An 18753-nucleotide genomic window follows, 5' to 3' on the forward strand; every position below is an offset into this window, starting at 1 on the left:
CAAGTGAGAGAGTAGATGTTTCTGTATGTGAACTAACCAGAGTTCAGACTACTACTCAGAGAACAGACTTGATGGAGTCAGTAATCCTTTGGTTTGGATCAGTACAGCTGTGATCAGTTCCACGTGGAATCAGTCTGAGGTATTTTGAGTCTACAAAGTTCTTATCAAAGTAGTTTTAGCTGCTGAAACGTATCCAGAACTCAGCTTTAAAGGAAGCAGCTTAGAAAACACTCATGTTTTATATCTTATACAATATATAAGTATGTTATATGTCACGATCTGTCACTATGCGGGTAAGGCTGGACCCAAAATGCAGCCAACACAGGGGAGACGGTGCAAAATGTTTATTAAACCAAAGAGCTTTCACAACACTGGTGAAGAACAGGGAAACACAAGAACTTTAACAACAGGCCAAAACACGAGGAACCACAGGAGATGACAACAGGAGACATGAACAGACCGAGGACAAACCCAGAGATCAACAGACGAACCGACACAGACGAAGCGGAGCACAAAGACTATATAGACACAAGGGAGGCGAGGGTGATGAACACAGGTGAATCATTAGGGCGGGGCAGACAATCACCACACAGACACAGGACCTGACAAAAAAACTAACAAAGTGTCTGCCATGGCAAACCTTGACAGTTATATATATATATATATATATATATATCTTTTTCGCAACTTTGCTGCTGAGATATGGGTCATGTTGGTCTCAGCTCTTACATCTGACGCTGAGTTTGGTGACTGTGGGTTTCTTTTGATTGGTTACATGTTGGAGTCGCTGGTGTGACTGAATGTGTTCAGGGCTGAAGGCCTGAAGTTTCTCTGAGGATCAAACAGCTGAGACCAAAGACTTGGACGAGCCGTTTATCCAGCTTTGAACTGTTTCCGTGATGTTTGTGTGTCTGTGATTGTTTTTGTGTTTGAGGTCCTGTTGATTGTAGTCTGGTTCATGTGTGTATTTGTGTGTGTGTCTGTGTTGGTCTTCATTTCCTGTTACTACAGAATCTGACTGTCTTTACTGAGCTTCACCCTTTATACTGGAAACAGCTCCAGGTCCAAACCTGCCACTCCCTGCTTGGGTCAGTCTGCACATGTTTGGCTGCTGAACTTTTCATTCTAGCTCCATGTTAGCTCCCTATTGGCTCCATGTTAGCTACATGTTAGCTACATGTTAGCTACATGCTAGCTACATGTTAGCTACATGTTAGCTACATGTTAGCTACATGTTAGCTACATGTTTGCTCCATATTGGCTCCATGTTAGCTACATGTTAGCTACATGCTAGCTACATGTTTGCTCCATATTGGCTCCATGTTAGCTCCATGTTTGCTACACGTTAGCTCCATATTGGCTCCATGTTAGCTCCATGTTTGATCCATAATAGCATTTGGGAAGTGTTACTCTTGTAGAACTTCATATCTATATCTATCTATCTATCTATATATATATATATATATATATATATATATATATATATATATCAGGAGGATCAGATATCTATTGTACATTGTGAAGGAGAGGCCTTGGCAAAGTTCCTGTTTGTTTATGTTAATGTTAAAAACCTCTCAGAGTGAATGTAGGAATGATGTGATGTTTAAATGAAAAGCTGTGGTTTGTGAGGGAAGTTTGAACTGAGTGGATGGACAGCAGGGTATTGATGGGAACGAGGATTCGTGGTCAGTCGACCTTCCCTTGATAGAAAAAGGTTGATAAATGAACATTGTTCCATTCTTTTCCACCAAACAGCCTTGACCCTGGATATTTATGCAATGAGTAAATCTCTCCATTTTCAGTCCTGGCTGGAAGTTTAAGTCTTTTCCCTGAAATCTCCAGTGAGACGAAAACAGATTTGGTGATCACTTCATTTTCTGTTTAACACCACTCCCTTCACTGCCACTTCATCTGGGACACGACCACACAGATGTGTAAAACCCAAAATTCCAGGCCAGGAGAGCTGAGACATATTTCCTCTTTTAAACCTTTGCTCTCCGCGGCCACACACAGATCTGTGAGACGACTCCCCGAGCAGCGGAAACACATGAGAGACAGATTTCTATTCATTCAGTCCAGAAGATGATTCCAGTAGACTGCACATAAGTTCTACAATGAGTAAATCCAACAGGGATCTGGGATAAATAATTAGGCCAGAGGTTTAAAAAGCAGCTGCCAGATTTACTCTTCAATAGAAATACACAGGGAAAGTGTTTCAAAGCCAGATGAATAATTAGAGGTAAATTTTGATTTATTGAACTCGTTCTTAATGCAACATGTGTTTCTGTTCAGTTTATCAGTTTATCAGATTATCAGTGGCCTGGATTTGTTTGGGTAGAGACATGAGCACAGTATGATGATGTAAACTATTTCTGGTAGTGTGTTGACATAGTTTACATCAGATCTGCAGAGCACTGAAGGAACCATTAACAATGTCTGAGTGTCTAACTGCGACTCTGAGAGCAACACGGGCCACACACACACACACACACACACACACACACACACACACACGGAAAGACAGATTATCCATACACACACACACACACACACACACACACACACACACACACACACACACACACGGAAAGACAGATTATCCATACACACACACACACACACTCACACACACACACGCAGAAAGACAGATAAACCAGACACACAAACAACGTAAAAATCACACCAAAAAAAACTACCACACCTTCATGTGCAGAAATGTGGAGAGGACAACATGAACCAAAAGACAAAGACAAATGGACCAATGCACTCTGATTTATTCAGTTCAGTATTCGCACATGAACACACACACTTTTTGAACAGACACACTCCAGACTCTCAGTGGCACAGATGAGTTTGACCTTGTTACTGTGAGAGAACGACACAGGGCCAATCCTGGCACCCGCTCTGTCAGCTGCTGCTGTTATAGACAGGAAGCAGGAAGTAGTCATGCCCTCTACTTCCTCTGGATGTCTGGACAGAAATATCTTGTTTCCTTCGTTCCCACTTCTTTTGTTCTCACTCTCGTTTGTTTGAGTGTCCGTGTCAATGATCGAGTTCAATCTCTTTTATTTCTTTCAGTTTCTTTCAGTTAAGTTCATTCATGTCTTCATCATCTCCACAAAACTTACTTCAAAACCCTCAAATTCTGCACCACATCTTTACACCCAGAAGTTTCTGATGTTTCACAGAACCCGATGAAACTTGTTCTGAAACATCAGAGTTTCACTTTGGCTGAAATCCAAGTATCAGAGATACAAGTTCTCTACAGCACACTGAGGAACCCTAACCCTATCTGATACAGCTCATTACACAAACATATGGGATCAATAATCCTTAAATCATTGTGGTTCAATACCCTGAAAATCAACTTGCGTGTGTGTGAGTGACTGATGTTTTTTTGTGTGGAAGTTTAAGTTGAAGAGTAAACTTGTTTTATTTTATCATCTGCAGCTGAATCGAGAACTTGAGGAGACGGATTCACAAAGTGCAGAGACACTTTAATTCACATGGACATCGCAGAAAATGTAACATACACTGTATTATGCCTTTGCACACATGTCCTAATCATCTTTAATCTGTGTGTTAATCTGTGTTTTACAGACGGAGTGTTCCAACTTTGTTCGCCTCCTGCAGCCCTACAACCGCACCCACCTGCTGGCCTGCGGCACAGGTGCCTTCCAGCCCATGTGTGCCTTCATCTATGTGGGACACAGAGGAGAGGTGAGGCGGGGGAAGATCAGCTGTGTGTGTATTTGAGTGTGTTGGGGAACAGTCTGTGGTTTGCAGCTGTCACAGTGTCTCTGCTAACAGGTCAGGTGTACAGGTAGAAACACCTGTCTGTGGTTTATGGAGACTCAAGGTCACAGTGGGTTCTGTCACATCATAGAGCTGCATTTGATTTCATGTTATCAAATGTATTGGTCCATGATGGTTACTGTCTTTACAACAGCTGATGACTGGTTAAAAGAAGTATTGACAATGTTCTACATGAAGTCACAGTGCTGGTCTTACTACATGAACACAGTACAAACACAGATCCTGTATCAGATAATGAACCAGGTCCTGTGGTGGAATCACACTCATGCAACAAATGTGGTTGATGCCAACATGTTTGTTCTGACTGAACCTGCTCCATGCTCAGACCCCTGAGCAGCTCCACCATAGGCCCCTCTGTAGCTCTGTACGTCAGACTGAACCTGCTCCATGCTCAGACCCCTGAGCAGCTCCACCACAGGCCCCTCTGTAGCTCTGTACGTCAGACTGAACCTGCTCCATGCTCAGACCCCTGAGCAGCTCCACCACAGGCCCCTCTGTAGCTCTGTACACAAGACTGAACCTGCTCCATGCTCAGACCCCTGAGCAGCTCCACCATAGGCCCCTCTGTAGCTCTGTACGTCAGACTGAACATGCTCCATGCTCAGACCCCTGAGCAGCTCCACCATAGGCCCCTCTGTAGCTCTGTACATCAGACTGAACCTGCTCCATGCTCAGACCCCTGAGCAGCTCCACCACAGGCCCCTCTGTAGCTCTGTACGTCAGACTGAACCTGCTCCATGCTCAGACCCCTGAGCAGCTCCACCACAGGCCTCTCTGTAGCTCTGTACGTCAGACTGAACCTGCTCCATGCTCAGACCCCTGAGCAGCTCCACCACAGGCCCCTCTGTAGCTCTGTACGTCAGACTGAACCTGCTCCATGCTCAGACCCCTGAGCAGCTCCACCATAGGCCCCTCTGTAGCTCTGTACATCAGACTGAACCTGCTCCATGCTCAGACCCCTGAGCAGCTCTGTACATCAGGCTTCCTGTCCACAGCCACTGAGCTCAGGGGGACCGACTGCAGAGTCTCACACTTGGAGCTGTTTAAAAGACATGAATCAATGAATGGAGCCATTAAGACGGAGTCGCAGCCCAGTGTGCTGCCCTGACTGTCCCAGCAGGAGCGGATCAAACCGGGCATGAAGAGAGGGGTGTGTGTGTGTGTGTGTGTGTGTGGACACCACAGGGGGTCTGTCCATTTATTTAACACACTCTCGACTGTCTGACGTCTTCAGCCCGTGAGCCTTAGACTGGACTCTGGGTGGGATGACCTTTGACCTCCGAGGTGTTTCATCTCAGTTAGTGGCAGAGATACACAAACTTCTGTCTTTTCCTGCCTCCTCTCTCTCTCTCTCAGGTTCATCTGTGTTGAATAAAATAAGGTCCTCTAGTCAGTGTTTTGACAGATGAATTCATGTTGTTCTCTCGTGATCATTCTGACTATATGTCGTGTTTTCATCACACAACATAACCTCATTTTCTGGTGCAGCAGCTGACTGACGTTCACTCAGAGGAAGCCTCAGTAGTTTCCATGTTCCCAGGGACTGGAAACTCCAACACTGTTTTAAACTGTTGAATTTCATCTGGTCAATAGTTCAGAGTTTGATCAAATAAAATTAAACAAATCAAATTAAATTAAATCATCACACTTTCATACTGAAAACAAATTTAATTCTCACCACATTCTTCATCATCATCACACAATCTACATCATGAGGCTGTTTTTCTCACTCCCTCTATATAGCACACACACACACACACACACACACACACACACACGCACTCACAGATACACAAACGAATAGTCAAGCAAAACAAATGACACAAACATGAAGATATAAATATTCACAAACATGATGAAAGACGTGAACATTCAAACATAAATATAAATATATAATAACAAATGTGTAGATAGACATCTGGGGGGCTGTGCATGCACGCATACACACACACACACACACACACACCAGACACACACACACACACATACACACACAGTTCAGATAATACATTTTTCAGTAAAAGCCACTTTAACTGAGCATAGCTGCTTTTTCAGAGTCACTCATTTCCTCCATCACAGCCTCTGAAAGCGCCAGGAATCATGGGAAAAAAGACTCCTCAGCAGCGCAGATAGCACAGCATTAATATGGATAAAACTGTAGACTATAAAGACATAGTAACAGATGAATTTCTGATAAATTAGCTTTTATTTCTGCATGTTTGTTTCTGTTTGTTTTGGATAAAGCAGAGGTGAATGAATTCAGGAGTATTTACTGCTTCTGTCTTTTCAGTCATTTTTCATGTAATGATCATAACTCTGTCCTCATGTCTCTACCTCATCACTGTCCTGTTTCTGTCCGTCTCCTCCAGTCTGTCTCCCTCTTTGTCCTCTGAGTCCATGTTCTGAAGGATTTCCAGAATCTGGTGAGAAGAAGGGAAGAAAAAAGCATCAAAACAAATAAGAGTAGAAAAATAAACTGTTCAAACCAAGAGCAGTGAAGGGCAGCAAAAGATGAAATGAGAGAGTGAGTGTTTGCATGAGAGTGGTGAGAGAGGGAGACCAGGCAGTATTTGATTGGACAGTGAGGAAAAGGCCAAACACAACAGCCAGAAATGAAGTCTGTTGTTGGGCCACGTTCAGATGCCTGAGCGAGTCCAGCTGTAAACTCTGGAGACTCTGAGACATTTAACGTTTTAAAACCAAACGTGAGGCTTCAGTGTTTTATGGACAACAAATGTTTGAATAGTCAAAGATAAAACTCTGACAGACGATTCAACTCATCGGCTTTAAAAAGACCTGGTTCATTTCAGCTGTTCGTCCACTGATGAGAGACAAGAGGGAGGACAGGGAGGGAGGACAAGAGGGAGGACAATAGGGAGGACAGGGAGGGAGGACAGGGAGGGAGGACAGGGAGGGAGGACAATAGGGAGGACACGGAGGGAGGACAGGGAGGGAGGACAATAGGGAGGACAGGGAGGGAGGACAAGAGGGAGGACAGGGAGGGAGGACAAGAGGGAGGACAGGGAGGGAGGACTGTCTGAGGAGGAACACATTCTACACGTTGCACAGCAAGTTTCTTATTGGTTGAAGTTCTGTGAGAAAGAAGCTGTTTTATGCGCCTGAACTAAAAACATCAGAAACTGTCCACTCATTTGATTTGTCCTCTGAATTGACACTATAACACCTCGTACTGTCCACACACTTTAAATGTTTTAAGTTGAAAAGTCTCGAACTCTGTGAAGCAGCAACAAACACTTTTGGGATAATTCTAAAACATAATGTAACACTGGTACAAGAGAAGAGTCATGAATGTTAGCTACATAGCATTAGCCACCACAGGCTCACGGTCATACCAGCTACGTTAGCTACGTAGCATTAGCCACCACAGGCTCACGATCATACCAGCTACGTTAGCTACATAGCATTAGCCACCACAGGCTCACGGTCATACCAGCTACGTTAGCTACATAGCATTAGCCACCACAGGCTCACGGTCATACCAGCTACGTTAGCTACATAGCATTAGCCACCACAGGCTCACGGTCATACCAGCTACGTTAGCTACATAGCATTAGCCACCACAGGCTCACGGTCATACCAGCTACTTTAGCTACATAGCATTAGCCACCACAGGCTTGCGGTCATACGGACCATGTCAGACTGGACAGTAGCAGGAAAATAAACTGGATCAGGGTCCATTTGTAGGTTGATGAATTCATTTATCTATCAGAAGACAGTGTCCTCTTACGTAGTCTCAGTTCAAGAGACGATGACTAAAGGTGTAAATTTCCTGAGGCGTAGATTTAAGAAAAGAATCAGATTATAAACAAGTGAATTAATTACTAGTTAAATGATGCACATGTTGATGAACGTCAGCTGTCACTGACACACACACACAGACACACACACACACACACACACACACACACACACACAGACACACACACGCAGATGGAGTGATGAAAGAATGAGGAGGTGATGAATAAACTAAAGAGATGAAGAGCAGAAACAGAAGAAATTCAAGATGGAGAGAGTGAACGTGAAGAAGATGAAAGGAAGGTTTGACAGGGAGACAAAATAATATATCACTTCTTTTTTATTGTTCAGGATCTTGATGACGTCACGAATCCAACCTGAGTCTGCTCTTTTACTATCAAGTGATTTGTCTATAAAACCCTAACCCCATGTGGTACAACTTTAAAACCAATGAATCAATAACTATAACATACAAGTGAATGACAAATGACGTCTTCATAAATTACATTACATATATTTTACATTTTATATTTTTAGTAGGCCAAGACTCTGAGTACTTGTTAAATATCCAGTGTATAGACAGTATCATTCTGCTGTGTCCGTGGTACTGAGCACGTATTATTACACCAGTGAGAATGTGTTGTGCACGTACAGAGTCTGCTGGTGTGTATTTATATCATCGTCTCCCCTGTGATCTCGCTCACCAAGACTCTCCCTGCCTGTGACAATAGTCCATTGTCTGTTAGAGGAACAGAGGCTCAGGGTTCACGGTGAGGACACTTTAATCACCAACATGGATGTGGATCAAACACCAGCTCTGACTTCACTTCTGTTTCTGGAGCCTCAGACCCGGTCTCTGTCAGATACAGAAACAAAAGGCCTTTTGTTCCCAGTGACCCTGCTCTGACATGGATCAGTGTTCACCAGGTGAACTGGACTAAGTTCTTTCCCGATTCATCGCTGCTGGAATCAGAAACAAGAATTAGATTTAAAATGTTGAAATCTTCTTCTTTAACCTGAATTTTCTGTTTTGATTCTTCATGCTGGAAACTCTTTTTCCAAACAGCCAAACATCAAACACATCACTTCCTGAACACACACACACAGACACACACACACACACACACACACACACACACACACACACACACCAGGCAGATGCAACAGGTTTCATGAAGAGGTTGTTTGCTCATGAATATTTACTGGGTCAGTTTCTGCACAGTGAGAGTTTTGGTTGGACACTGTTCTTGTATCAACACTCAGCTTCATGTTTTTGTTGATAAAGTTTGGATGTTGAAGTGTAGTTGTATTTGGTAACAGTGTTAATCCTCTGCTGGATCCTCAGAGTCCATCTGCTGAAACTGGTGGGAAACTTGTCTCGACTCTGATCCTGCATTTCCTTGTTTCTCAGACAGAGTCAGTGGAAGGACAAACACATTAAAACTGCTAATGTCTCATTAGTGTGGACAGTGGGACAGAGAGGAGGAAGGACAGGTTAAGGTTCAATCACCTGTGTGATCGAGCCTTTGTGATGGACTGTTGAACTCAGAGTTGAACTCAGACCAAGAAGTAAAATGACTAATACCTGGAGAGCAGGTAGAGATCCACCTTCTCTTGATGCTTCATTTGTTTCAAAGGAAGAGAGACAAACATTCATGTGATGTATATTCTCTCTCTCTCTCTCTCTCTCTCTCTCTCTCTCACTATAACCCTGTGTCTCTCTCTCCTCAGCATGTCTTCATGATGGATCCTACCAATGTGGAAAATGGACGAGGGAAGGTTCCTCATGACCCCAGCCTCCCCTTCGCCAGCACGTTCAGTGGTATGTCCCAAGTTGTATTCTTGTATTTCTGACAGACAGAGACACAGACAGAAACACAGACAGAGACAGAGACACAGACACAGACACAGACAGAAACACAGACACAGATAGAGACACAGACAGAAACACAGACAGAAACACAGACAGAGACACAGACAGAGACACAGACACAGACAGAGACAGAGACAGAGACACAGACAGAAACACAGACAGAGACACAGACAGAGACACAGACAGAGACACAGACAGAGACAGAGACACAGACACAGACAGAGACAGAGACACAGAGTGGAACAGATGAAGAAAGAAAGACCCTTCTCCTCCTTCACATCGTCCACTCGTCCCGTGTCTCTGCAGGCGGGGAGCTGTACACTGGACTGACAGCAGACTTCCTGGGAAGAGACTCTGTGATCCTCAGGAGTCTGGGAGCTCGATCCACCATGAGGACAGAGACTGACGAGAAACTTCTTCATGGTAAAACCTTAAATCTGTAACATTCAACACACACGAGACAATTATTAAATTATAGTCTGATCACAGACAGAAAGAAAAGCTCTGTTTGATTATTGTCAAATAAACTCATTATTATTGTAATTATTAATTATTAGTGAGAGTTAACTGAGAACAACATGAAGCTCCTGTTGCTTAAAGGAGCTATCTGTAGGTTTTTGCTTTTGTTGCGTGGCTAACATTAGCACCAACAGCTGTTTACTGACCAAGAGCAGACTGGACGCTACAGTCTCTGTATCAGAGAGTGGCGGCAGCTAGCTGTTAGCGTGCTAACTTTGAGTTAACACTGGTGTTTGTTTCCACCAAACAGCTGTTTCACAATGGTTCTTCTAGACTGGGGAGTAAAAAGCTGCTAATGCTAACATTAGCTATGTAGCCATACAAAAACTTTAATTATTTAACTTACAGATAAAAACTTTAACTTGAAGATAAAACAAAAATTCTAATTTTCATTTTTAGTTCATTTTGAGAAGCTGGTTTGATCATGGAAAACAAATTTACCTCCATGTTGTGTTTGACTGTGCATCCAAAGAGCTCTGCTGAGTCACCTCTCTTCATCCTTCATCTTCCTCTGCAGACCCCAAGTTCATTGCTGCTCACCTCGTCCCAGACAACGACGACAGAGACAACGACAAAGTTTATTTCTTCTTCACTGAGAAAGCCACGGAGGCAGGAGACAGGGAGGGGGCCATACACACCCGAGTGGGACGAGTGTGTGCGGTGAGAAGACGTTTATTCTGTGATTCAGGACAAGATGATGTTTCACTGACAGACTCAGAGTCACTGTTGGGTCAGAGGAGGGAATGAGTGAAGCCAGATGCTCAGGTGAGCTTCACCTTTCACTTCCTCATAGAAAGATGGATTTAGATACGAGACACCTTCAGAGGTGTTGTAGAGGAGTCACCTGGAGGATCCATCACAGCTGGTAGAAGTTTAGACCTTTCGTTGTGATGGATCCACATTCAGTCCACTAGAAGAAGAAAGAGACAAAGTCAGCTGCAGGAGTCTACACTCTGACATGAACCCGCTCAGCTGCCACATTCCCATGATCCCCTTCTGCCGTGCACATCTGTCACATTATTTCATGCGTTGCCATCTAAAGCCATATGTCACCACCCCCCCCCCCCACACACACACACACACACACACACACACACACACACGCAGCTGCAGGATTTCCTTTGAGTCCGTTTGTGCCAGAAAAGTTTTCACAATTAAGACAAAATGAATCATAAACCTTCAAGTTATACTACATCTCTGCTCCTCTGTCTCTCCTTCTCACCCCACACACACTGATGCCAAGAAACGAATTATCACTGCTGACACACACACACACACACACACACACACACACACACACACACACACACTCCTCTCTATAGACAGAGCGCTGTGTCTGTATTAATGTTACTGTGTTATATTTAAGCAATATCACACTGACCTCAGTCTGATATTTCTTTTATACAACCGTTCTATGAGTGTCATATTAGTTCAACAAGCAACAACAGATTATGATTAGTTTGTTCAGTTATTATGTAAATGATAGACCGGAGCACAGAGACAAAACCATGAATATCTGTGTTCATACATTTTATTATTTTCTGTCAGAATGACGTCGGAGGTCAGAGAGTCCTGGTGAACAAGTGGAGCACATTCATCAAAGCCAGACTGGTCTGTTCTGTACCAGGACCTCACGGCATCGACACACATTTCAACCAACTGGGTGAGGAATACACACACACACACACACACACACACACACACACACACACACATACACACACACACACACTCAAACACAAATACAATGGAGTTGTGTTGACGAGGTTAAATACTTCTGGTTGTTTCTCTCTGAATGTCGTAAGGTATTTATCTTGTGAAATAGACTATGTGCGTGCGTGCGTGCGTGCGTGCGTGCGTGCGTGCGTGCGTGCGTGCGTGCGTGCGTGCGTGCGCGCTCTCACTCACACTCACACACACACTCATTGTCGTTCTATTTGAAACAGAGGATGTTTTCCTGCTGAGGACCAAGGATGAGAGGAACCCAGATGTTTACGCCATCTTCAGTACAATCAGGTGAAAACACTCGTCATCTTCACATCATCTACTTTATTATTGTCTCTTATGATCAAGAAGTGTATGTTACATCTTCAGTTAATGATCCTCAGAGAAAATCATTGGTCAGTGTTGATTTGATGCCTCAGTAGTTTCAGCTTCTTCACTGACTGAGAGTCTGAAAGTTTCTCACCTTGCAGCAGAGATGTGACACTTTACTCCAGGTGTCAGTACAGTTCACCTGTGGGGTGTCATCACCCATCAGGGATGGTGAGAGGTGCAGCAGATCTGAGACCAGTTACAGACTCAGTAACTTCAGTCTGACCCTGATGTTAATCCTGTTTAAACTCAGAGCCTCATGAATCAACGATTTCACATCATTTATGTTCCTGTTTCTTCTGTTGAAACTGAAAATTTCAGTTTCTTGTAAAATATTTCATCCAGATTAATAATGTATTTGTGGACATGTCTCACTGTCCTCCACAGTAACGTGTTCCAGGGTTTTGCGGTGTGTGTTTACCGTATGGCCGACATCAGAGAAGCCTTCAACGGACCCTTCGCTCATAAAGAGGGTCCAGACTACCAGTGGGGCGCTTATGAAGGCCGGGTCCCTTACCCAAGACCAGGGGTGGTGAGTGACTGTTCACCTGTCCCATCCTCAATCGTACATTACCCATAATGCACTTCATGTTTCCCATAATGCATGTGTGTAACACAAAATTCATATGCTCAGGACACAGTTTTACATTTTTATATTCTCTGATAATCCGTATCAACAGCATTGATTAGGTCTGGTGTCTGGAATGATTCACACTTTGATGAAGATCGCTGAGTTCACACTGTTGTATAAGAATGTATATTATCTATAGATTTATCTAATAAACCATCAGTCCAAGACATAAATCACTTCAGGATCGGTTTAAATGATTGACAGCAGGCGGATGATGCTCCAGGTAAGCCTGCACTCCTTCACTTCTCTACAGATAATGTGGATGGTGCATTTCCCCAGAACATATTTAGTTAGTGAGACACAGTTGTGTGTGAATATGATAAAAATCTAATTCTTAGGAGGCAAATGGTGAGAAAAAAGTTTTGTGGATAAAAACTTAAAGCTGTCGAACGTTTCAGTGAACTACTGTATGTGGTGAGTGTACACAGCACAGACCTAATCCTGGTTTACATCCAGACTCTGTCATGTTACACACACACACACACACACACAGACACACACACACACACACACACAACACACACACACACACACACACACACACACACACAGAGGACCACGTCGGCCTCATTACAGAGTGAAGGAGAGCGTCTGGAGGAATATGAATAATGAGAAGAGAGCAGACACCTCTGTGGTTTCACTGATTAACAGGATGTAACTGAGAAACTGAGAGGAGGAGGAGGAGGAGGAGGAGGAGGAGAGGTAATGTTGGGGGTAAGCTGAAGAAAAGACACAGGAATGAAAAGATGAAGGCGGTCGGCTGAGAACATTTAAGTCCCGTTTTGTTTTTCATTGTAACAGCAGCTTGATACTAAAATCCTTCAGGTGTATAAGTCACCTGTGAAAACTACAGGTTCAGTCTGACGGAGTTCATCAGCTGGATGTCTCCTCCCTGGATATTTATCTTGGACTGAAGTTTTACGTTCTTTAAACTTGTGTCAGAAAATGATGAGTCTTCAGTGCCGGAGCTTTGCTGATCCTACCTGACCTTCATCTTCATTTGAAAGCCTCATCTTTGATGCTTTAATATCCAGTCAGAACTTTTTATCCAAGATCACCCAAACAGCTTTAAAGTAGTCTAACCTGGCTGTTTCTGTTGGAGAGGGAACTGGTTTTCATCACCTCTGTGGCCTGTTTGAAATCCAACACACTGAACATATGAACATTATGATCTTCACATTGTGTCACTTCACGTCCCTGTTTCCCCCAAATGTGGGAAACTTTCATGTTGTAGGTGACGACGTAGTCAGAGTGAGTGTGTTCGTGAGTGAAATCATCATCCACCTGCACAGAAACACTCACCTGTGAAAGTCTGAGTCCTGCCCAGCTCTGGATCTGATATCTCCTGCAGCTCGTCTGTGTGACATGGAAGAAATCAAATGGTTATATGATTCTTTAAATGTTGCAGGAAGTTCTCAGAGAACCATGAAGAAAGAGGCCGTCCTCTGACTCAACAAACCATTACCCATGATGCCTTTGGTCACCAGCAGAGACAAAGGAGCTAGTTCCTTCTGAGCAGAACATTTTCTGAGTCGTGGTTCAGTTAAACGTGTAAAACAGTTGCAAAGGAGACTTGTAAAAAAGTAGCTGTGCATGACAAAGACTTTGGCTGCTTCACAAAGGATCGCTGATCTGATCACGAGCAGATCAGAGCTCATATGGTTTGAATGCCTTCAACCCTCTGAATTATATGAGTAGTAAAATATCTCAGCCAAGTTCAGGGACATTATTTCATTTCTACTGTGACACAGTAGAAGGATTTTTTCGGAGCTTTACAACAGTGATGGTGAATTTTCAGGTAGATTAAAACAGCTAATGAGGTGAAGTCTCAGAGAAGACTTTCAGACACATAATTAGGCCTCGGCTCTTTTGGAAAGCAGAGGCTGAAAATGTCCAGAATGTTGCTTTAAACTCTTCCTTCTCTCTTCCACCCTTTTCCTTTGTTCTTTTCTCATCCATCTCCATGTCCTCAGTGTCCCAGTAAAATCACCAACCAGCCTGGCAGAGAGTTTGGCAGCACCAAGGATTTCCCTGATTCAGTGCTGCACTTCGCCCGCAGCCACTCGCTGATGTGGCGCATGGTGCATCCAGCTCGGCGCCAGCCTGTGCTGGTGAAGGCCAACGTCCCCTACAAGCTGAGACAGATCGTTGTGGACCGGGTGGAGGCGGAGGACGGACAGTATGATGTCATGTTCATCGGCACAGGTAAGTGCACCAAACTGATGATCAGAAACCTGGTCTTCACTGAGCCTGTGGAGAACCTGGGTCACTGCAGCTGTAGCTCACAGTGCTGTGTCTGCCCGTCTCTCAGACATCGGCTCGGTGTTGAAGGTCATTGCTCTGCACGGTGGAAACAGTCTAGAGACAGAGGAGGTGACACTGGAGGAGCTACAAGTCTTTAAAGTAAGTTTGACTCCATCAGGCAAATCTCTCTGTCTCCCCCTCAGTCCCTGTTTTATTATTATCAATATTATTATTACACAGAAAGCCACATTGATGGAGCTGCCATTCATCACGATAGATAATATTTCTGTCACTGTCTCTGAACAGATCAGGAACCACAAACTAGTTTCAAAACCTAATTCAATTCTTTCTCCTCATTTTTAAATTCAAATTTTTCTTGAATTTTCTGTGAATCTTTTAAACACCTGAGGTCAACCACTGTCATCACTGCAGGTGCCGACTCCAATTACATCCATGGACATATCTGTGAAAAGGGTAAGTTGAAATGAAGAATTACTCAATTGCTAATGCTCACTTCTATGAAGTTAGCCTGACTGTCATCTTCATCCTCTGTCTCCTCCTCATCGCTCTCTACAGCAGGCCCTGTATGTGGGCTCTCCGGCAGGTGTGGCGCAGGTAAAGCTGCATCTCTGCGAGACTTATGGGAAAGCCTGTGCTGAGTGCTGCCTGGCCAGAGACCCGTACTGCGCCTGGGACGGATCCTCGTGTGCACGTTATGTCCCCAACAGCAAACGCCGCTACAGGCGGCAGGACATCAAGCATGGAAACCCTGTGCTGCAGTGTGTGGACCAGAGTCCCAGCGGTAGGTGTGACCGCCTCTCTTCCTCTGTGCAGGACTTTCTTATGATTTCCTGACGTCTCACATGGTTTCCTGGAAACCTCCCAGCGACTGCAAGACTCTGGAAAGTACTGAACACAGCCAAAAAATAGTCCCACATGTAACCTCCATGTAAACCACAACTGTTCAATTTTACACTGCTTGTTTGGAGTAATGAGCCTCAGAGGTGCTGGCATGTGGATTCTGTTTCCTTTGGACAGAGGCTGTTTCCCTGCTCCAGTCTTTGTATTAAACCAGCTGCTGCCTGTAGCTTCACATTAAAGTACAGACACTAGATTCATATTCATCTTATATATTTATCTCGCAAATAAGTGTAAGTATTACTTTAATCTCAGAGACAGATTTGAAGACATAACTGGTCAAAATGTTTCACAGATATCAGACACCTGACTTATCAATATCACCAGTGATGCATATTTTATCACCTGCTGACTGAGTTATCCAGCGTGTGTGTGTGTGTGTGTGTGTGTGTGTGTGTGTGTGTGTGTGTGTGTGTGTGTGTGTGTGTGTGTGTGTGTGTGTGTGTGTGTGTGTGTGTGTGTGTGTGTGTGTGTGTGTGTGTGTGATCATTCTGAGGTGAGGATAAGGAAAGGTGTTGGTGTAGGCAAAAAGAGCCTGTTGAGAGACAGGTAAGAAGGAGGCTGTGAATGTGGTGAAGGTGTGTTTGCTCACCTGAGTGCAGGTAATGAGTCGAGGTGATGAGAGACACCTCCCTCCCTCAAAGCCTCTGGCTGAACCTGAGTTTACAGTGAAAGGTTCGTAACACTGAGTAATTCAGATGTTCAGTTTACAATAGAGGAAATTTATTCTGAAAGTGTTCCCACATAGACTCAGAGATTCTGTCCGGATTTTTCATGTGATTTAGATTCGAGTCTTTGTTCAGGCTCCGACTGACTTCCTTAAAGAAATAGAATTATTTAGATGAGAAGCTCAACACCACTCTCATGTCTACATGCTAAATATAAAGTTAGAGCATGTGGCTGGTTAGCTTAGCTTAGCTTTGCTTAGCTTAGCTTAGCACAAAGACTGAAACCGGGGGGAAGAAAGAAACAAGTCCATCTACCAGCAACTCTAAAAACTAAAGAGTAAAAATGACATAATACAGGGTGTTTGGTGTGTGTGTGTGTGTGTGTGCATGTGTGTGTGTGTGTGTGTGTGTGTGTGTGCGTGCGTGTGTGATGAGAGTAGTGACTTCCTGTAGATGGATTTTATACCTTCAGATATTTGACTTGATCATCTGTTATCTTTGTTTTTCTTTTTAATGTTGATCAACTCGTCTTAAATAAGTTTGGGAAAGATGGAGAACATCAGAGAAGATGTGTAGACCTGAACCTACATGTTACTCATGTGTTTACGACAATGAAACTGAACAACCTCAGATCCAACTATTATTTAAGAAGATGTATTTACCAGAGACGGTTGAAGGAAGCTCGTACGGCTGATGTTCACACAGTTCATTTATACACAAAAAACCACATGACAAACCACATGAAGGCAGAACGACCTCATTAAGGGGATGAAGTATGAAGAGATTAAAATCGACATAAAAGAAAATTAATGTTTGTGTTTTATTCAAAGTGTTAACAATAACAGTACTTTATTAATTCATATGTCTCAGCGTCTTGAACCAGACGACTTGAGCATCAGCTGCCGCCTGGATGATTAGATATATTTTATATATACAGGTGTATGTATGGATCTAATGGTTTAGTCCTTTACATTGAGGGTGTTACTTCACAACCTTTCTGATTCTTTCTCCTTCAACCAGAAGAGCTGGATGTGACAGAGCAGAGGCTGGTGTACGGGACCGAGAACAACAGCACCTTCCTGGAGTGTGTTCCTCGCTCTCCACAAGCCACTGTAACCTGGCTCGTCCAACACAACGACCACAAGGAAGAGGTGAGACATCAGTCCCAGTAAATCTACAATGGGAGGAGGATGGGGGAGCAAACAGTCGCCTGAGTAACTGCCTTTAAAAGTGAGATCTATATGTGAGTTTGGCACATGGTCGACGCATTCGACAGCCATTTGACATATGGTTGAAATGATATTCCAGAGGGAAATGCAGCGTCTCTTTTCCTGTTAGACAAACATGGAATTCTTTGTAAACTTTGACCACATGAACCACTGAAGTGTCACTCAGTGTCTCCAGGTCTGTGTGACTGAAACACACAGTGTCAAAGTCCTTTTAAAGAGCCCGCACCCACAGTCACTTTTCATCTGAGGTTTCTCCAAGCTTTACTCAGTCAGCCAGTCAGTATCAAGGCATTACCACCCTTCTCTATTTCCCTGCAAATAAACATTTGGCTGCCATTCAGCTGACATGGCAGCCATGTTTGTGTTGGCACCGGAGAAGAGTTTGAGAAGCCGAGGGACGGACTAAGTGAGATGTGAGGAGGCTGGTGGAGGAAGGGGAGAGGCATGAATGCTGGAGGAGAGAGTTGTGCTGGAAATGGTCAGAGAAGACAAAGAGAATGAGAGGAAAGAGAAGAAAGAGTAAAAACTAACAGTGACTGGATTTCATGGTTCATTCTTATTGTTTCAGTCCAAGCTGAGAAAACAGCCTCTGTCTTTTTTCATCCTGTGAAGTGGATTTCTTCCTTATAGCACGTTTGCATCAGACAGATGGATTAGCAGAGTGGAACACACTGAGATAAAGATGCTGTAGTATAATCTTATGAATATTTCACATACAGTGGCTTTAAAATTCATATTTGTTTTTGTTAATCCACTTAAAATCTTTGTATTTATAATCAAAAGACTCCGGAGCATCTACAGCAAAGACAAAGTCATTAACTGCACATGGAGCTGTTTGTGTGTGAAAGCATCAAAATCAGTTTACTTTGAACTTTAAAGGCACTCTTTAAAAGTTTTCTATTGCTACATAGCTAACGTTAGCATTAACAGCTGTTTACTGACCAGTCTCACCAAGAGCTTCAGGCTGGTTGTGTTTAAACTTCAAGCTGGGGCTAGCTGGTTAGC

The 18753-nt window shown here is 43.6% G+C and overlaps 1 protein-coding gene across 2 annotated transcripts in view; it reads left to right on the forward strand.

Annotated features, from left to right (window-relative positions):
- The window catches only part of sema3bl (sema domain, immunoglobulin domain (Ig), short basic domain, secreted, (semaphorin) 3bl), a 48113-nt gene that overhangs the window by 25984 nt on the left and 3376 nt on the right, over positions 1–18753 (forward strand). The window contains exons 4-15 of one of the 2 annotated variants that reach the window (XM_056385125.1): positions 3601–3720; positions 9304–9394; positions 9752–9868; positions 10482–10624; positions 11513–11627; positions 11911–11980; positions 12446–12590; positions 14663–14894; positions 15001–15092; positions 15366–15407; positions 15510–15735; positions 17543–17670. In XM_056385125.1, coding sequence (XP_056241100.1) covers positions 3601–3720; positions 9304–9394; positions 9752–9868; positions 10482–10624; positions 11513–11627; positions 11911–11980; positions 12446–12590; positions 14663–14894; positions 15001–15092; positions 15366–15407; positions 15510–15735; positions 17543–17670 — 1521 coding nt within the window. Of the gene's footprint in view, positions 1–3600; positions 3721–9303; positions 9395–9751; positions 9869–10481; positions 10625–11512; positions 11628–11910; positions 11981–12445; positions 12591–14662; positions 14895–15000; positions 15093–15365; positions 15408–15509; positions 15736–17539; positions 17671–18753 lie in introns of both variants that reach the window. The other variant, XM_056385124.1, reaches the window with a different exon arrangement.

This window comes from Seriola aureovittata, chromosome 9 (assembly GCF_021018895.1).
Source record: "Seriola aureovittata isolate HTS-2021-v1 ecotype China chromosome 9, ASM2101889v1, whole genome shotgun sequence".
Taxonomy (NCBI): Eukaryota; Metazoa; Chordata; class Actinopteri; order Carangiformes; family Carangidae; genus Seriola; species Seriola aureovittata.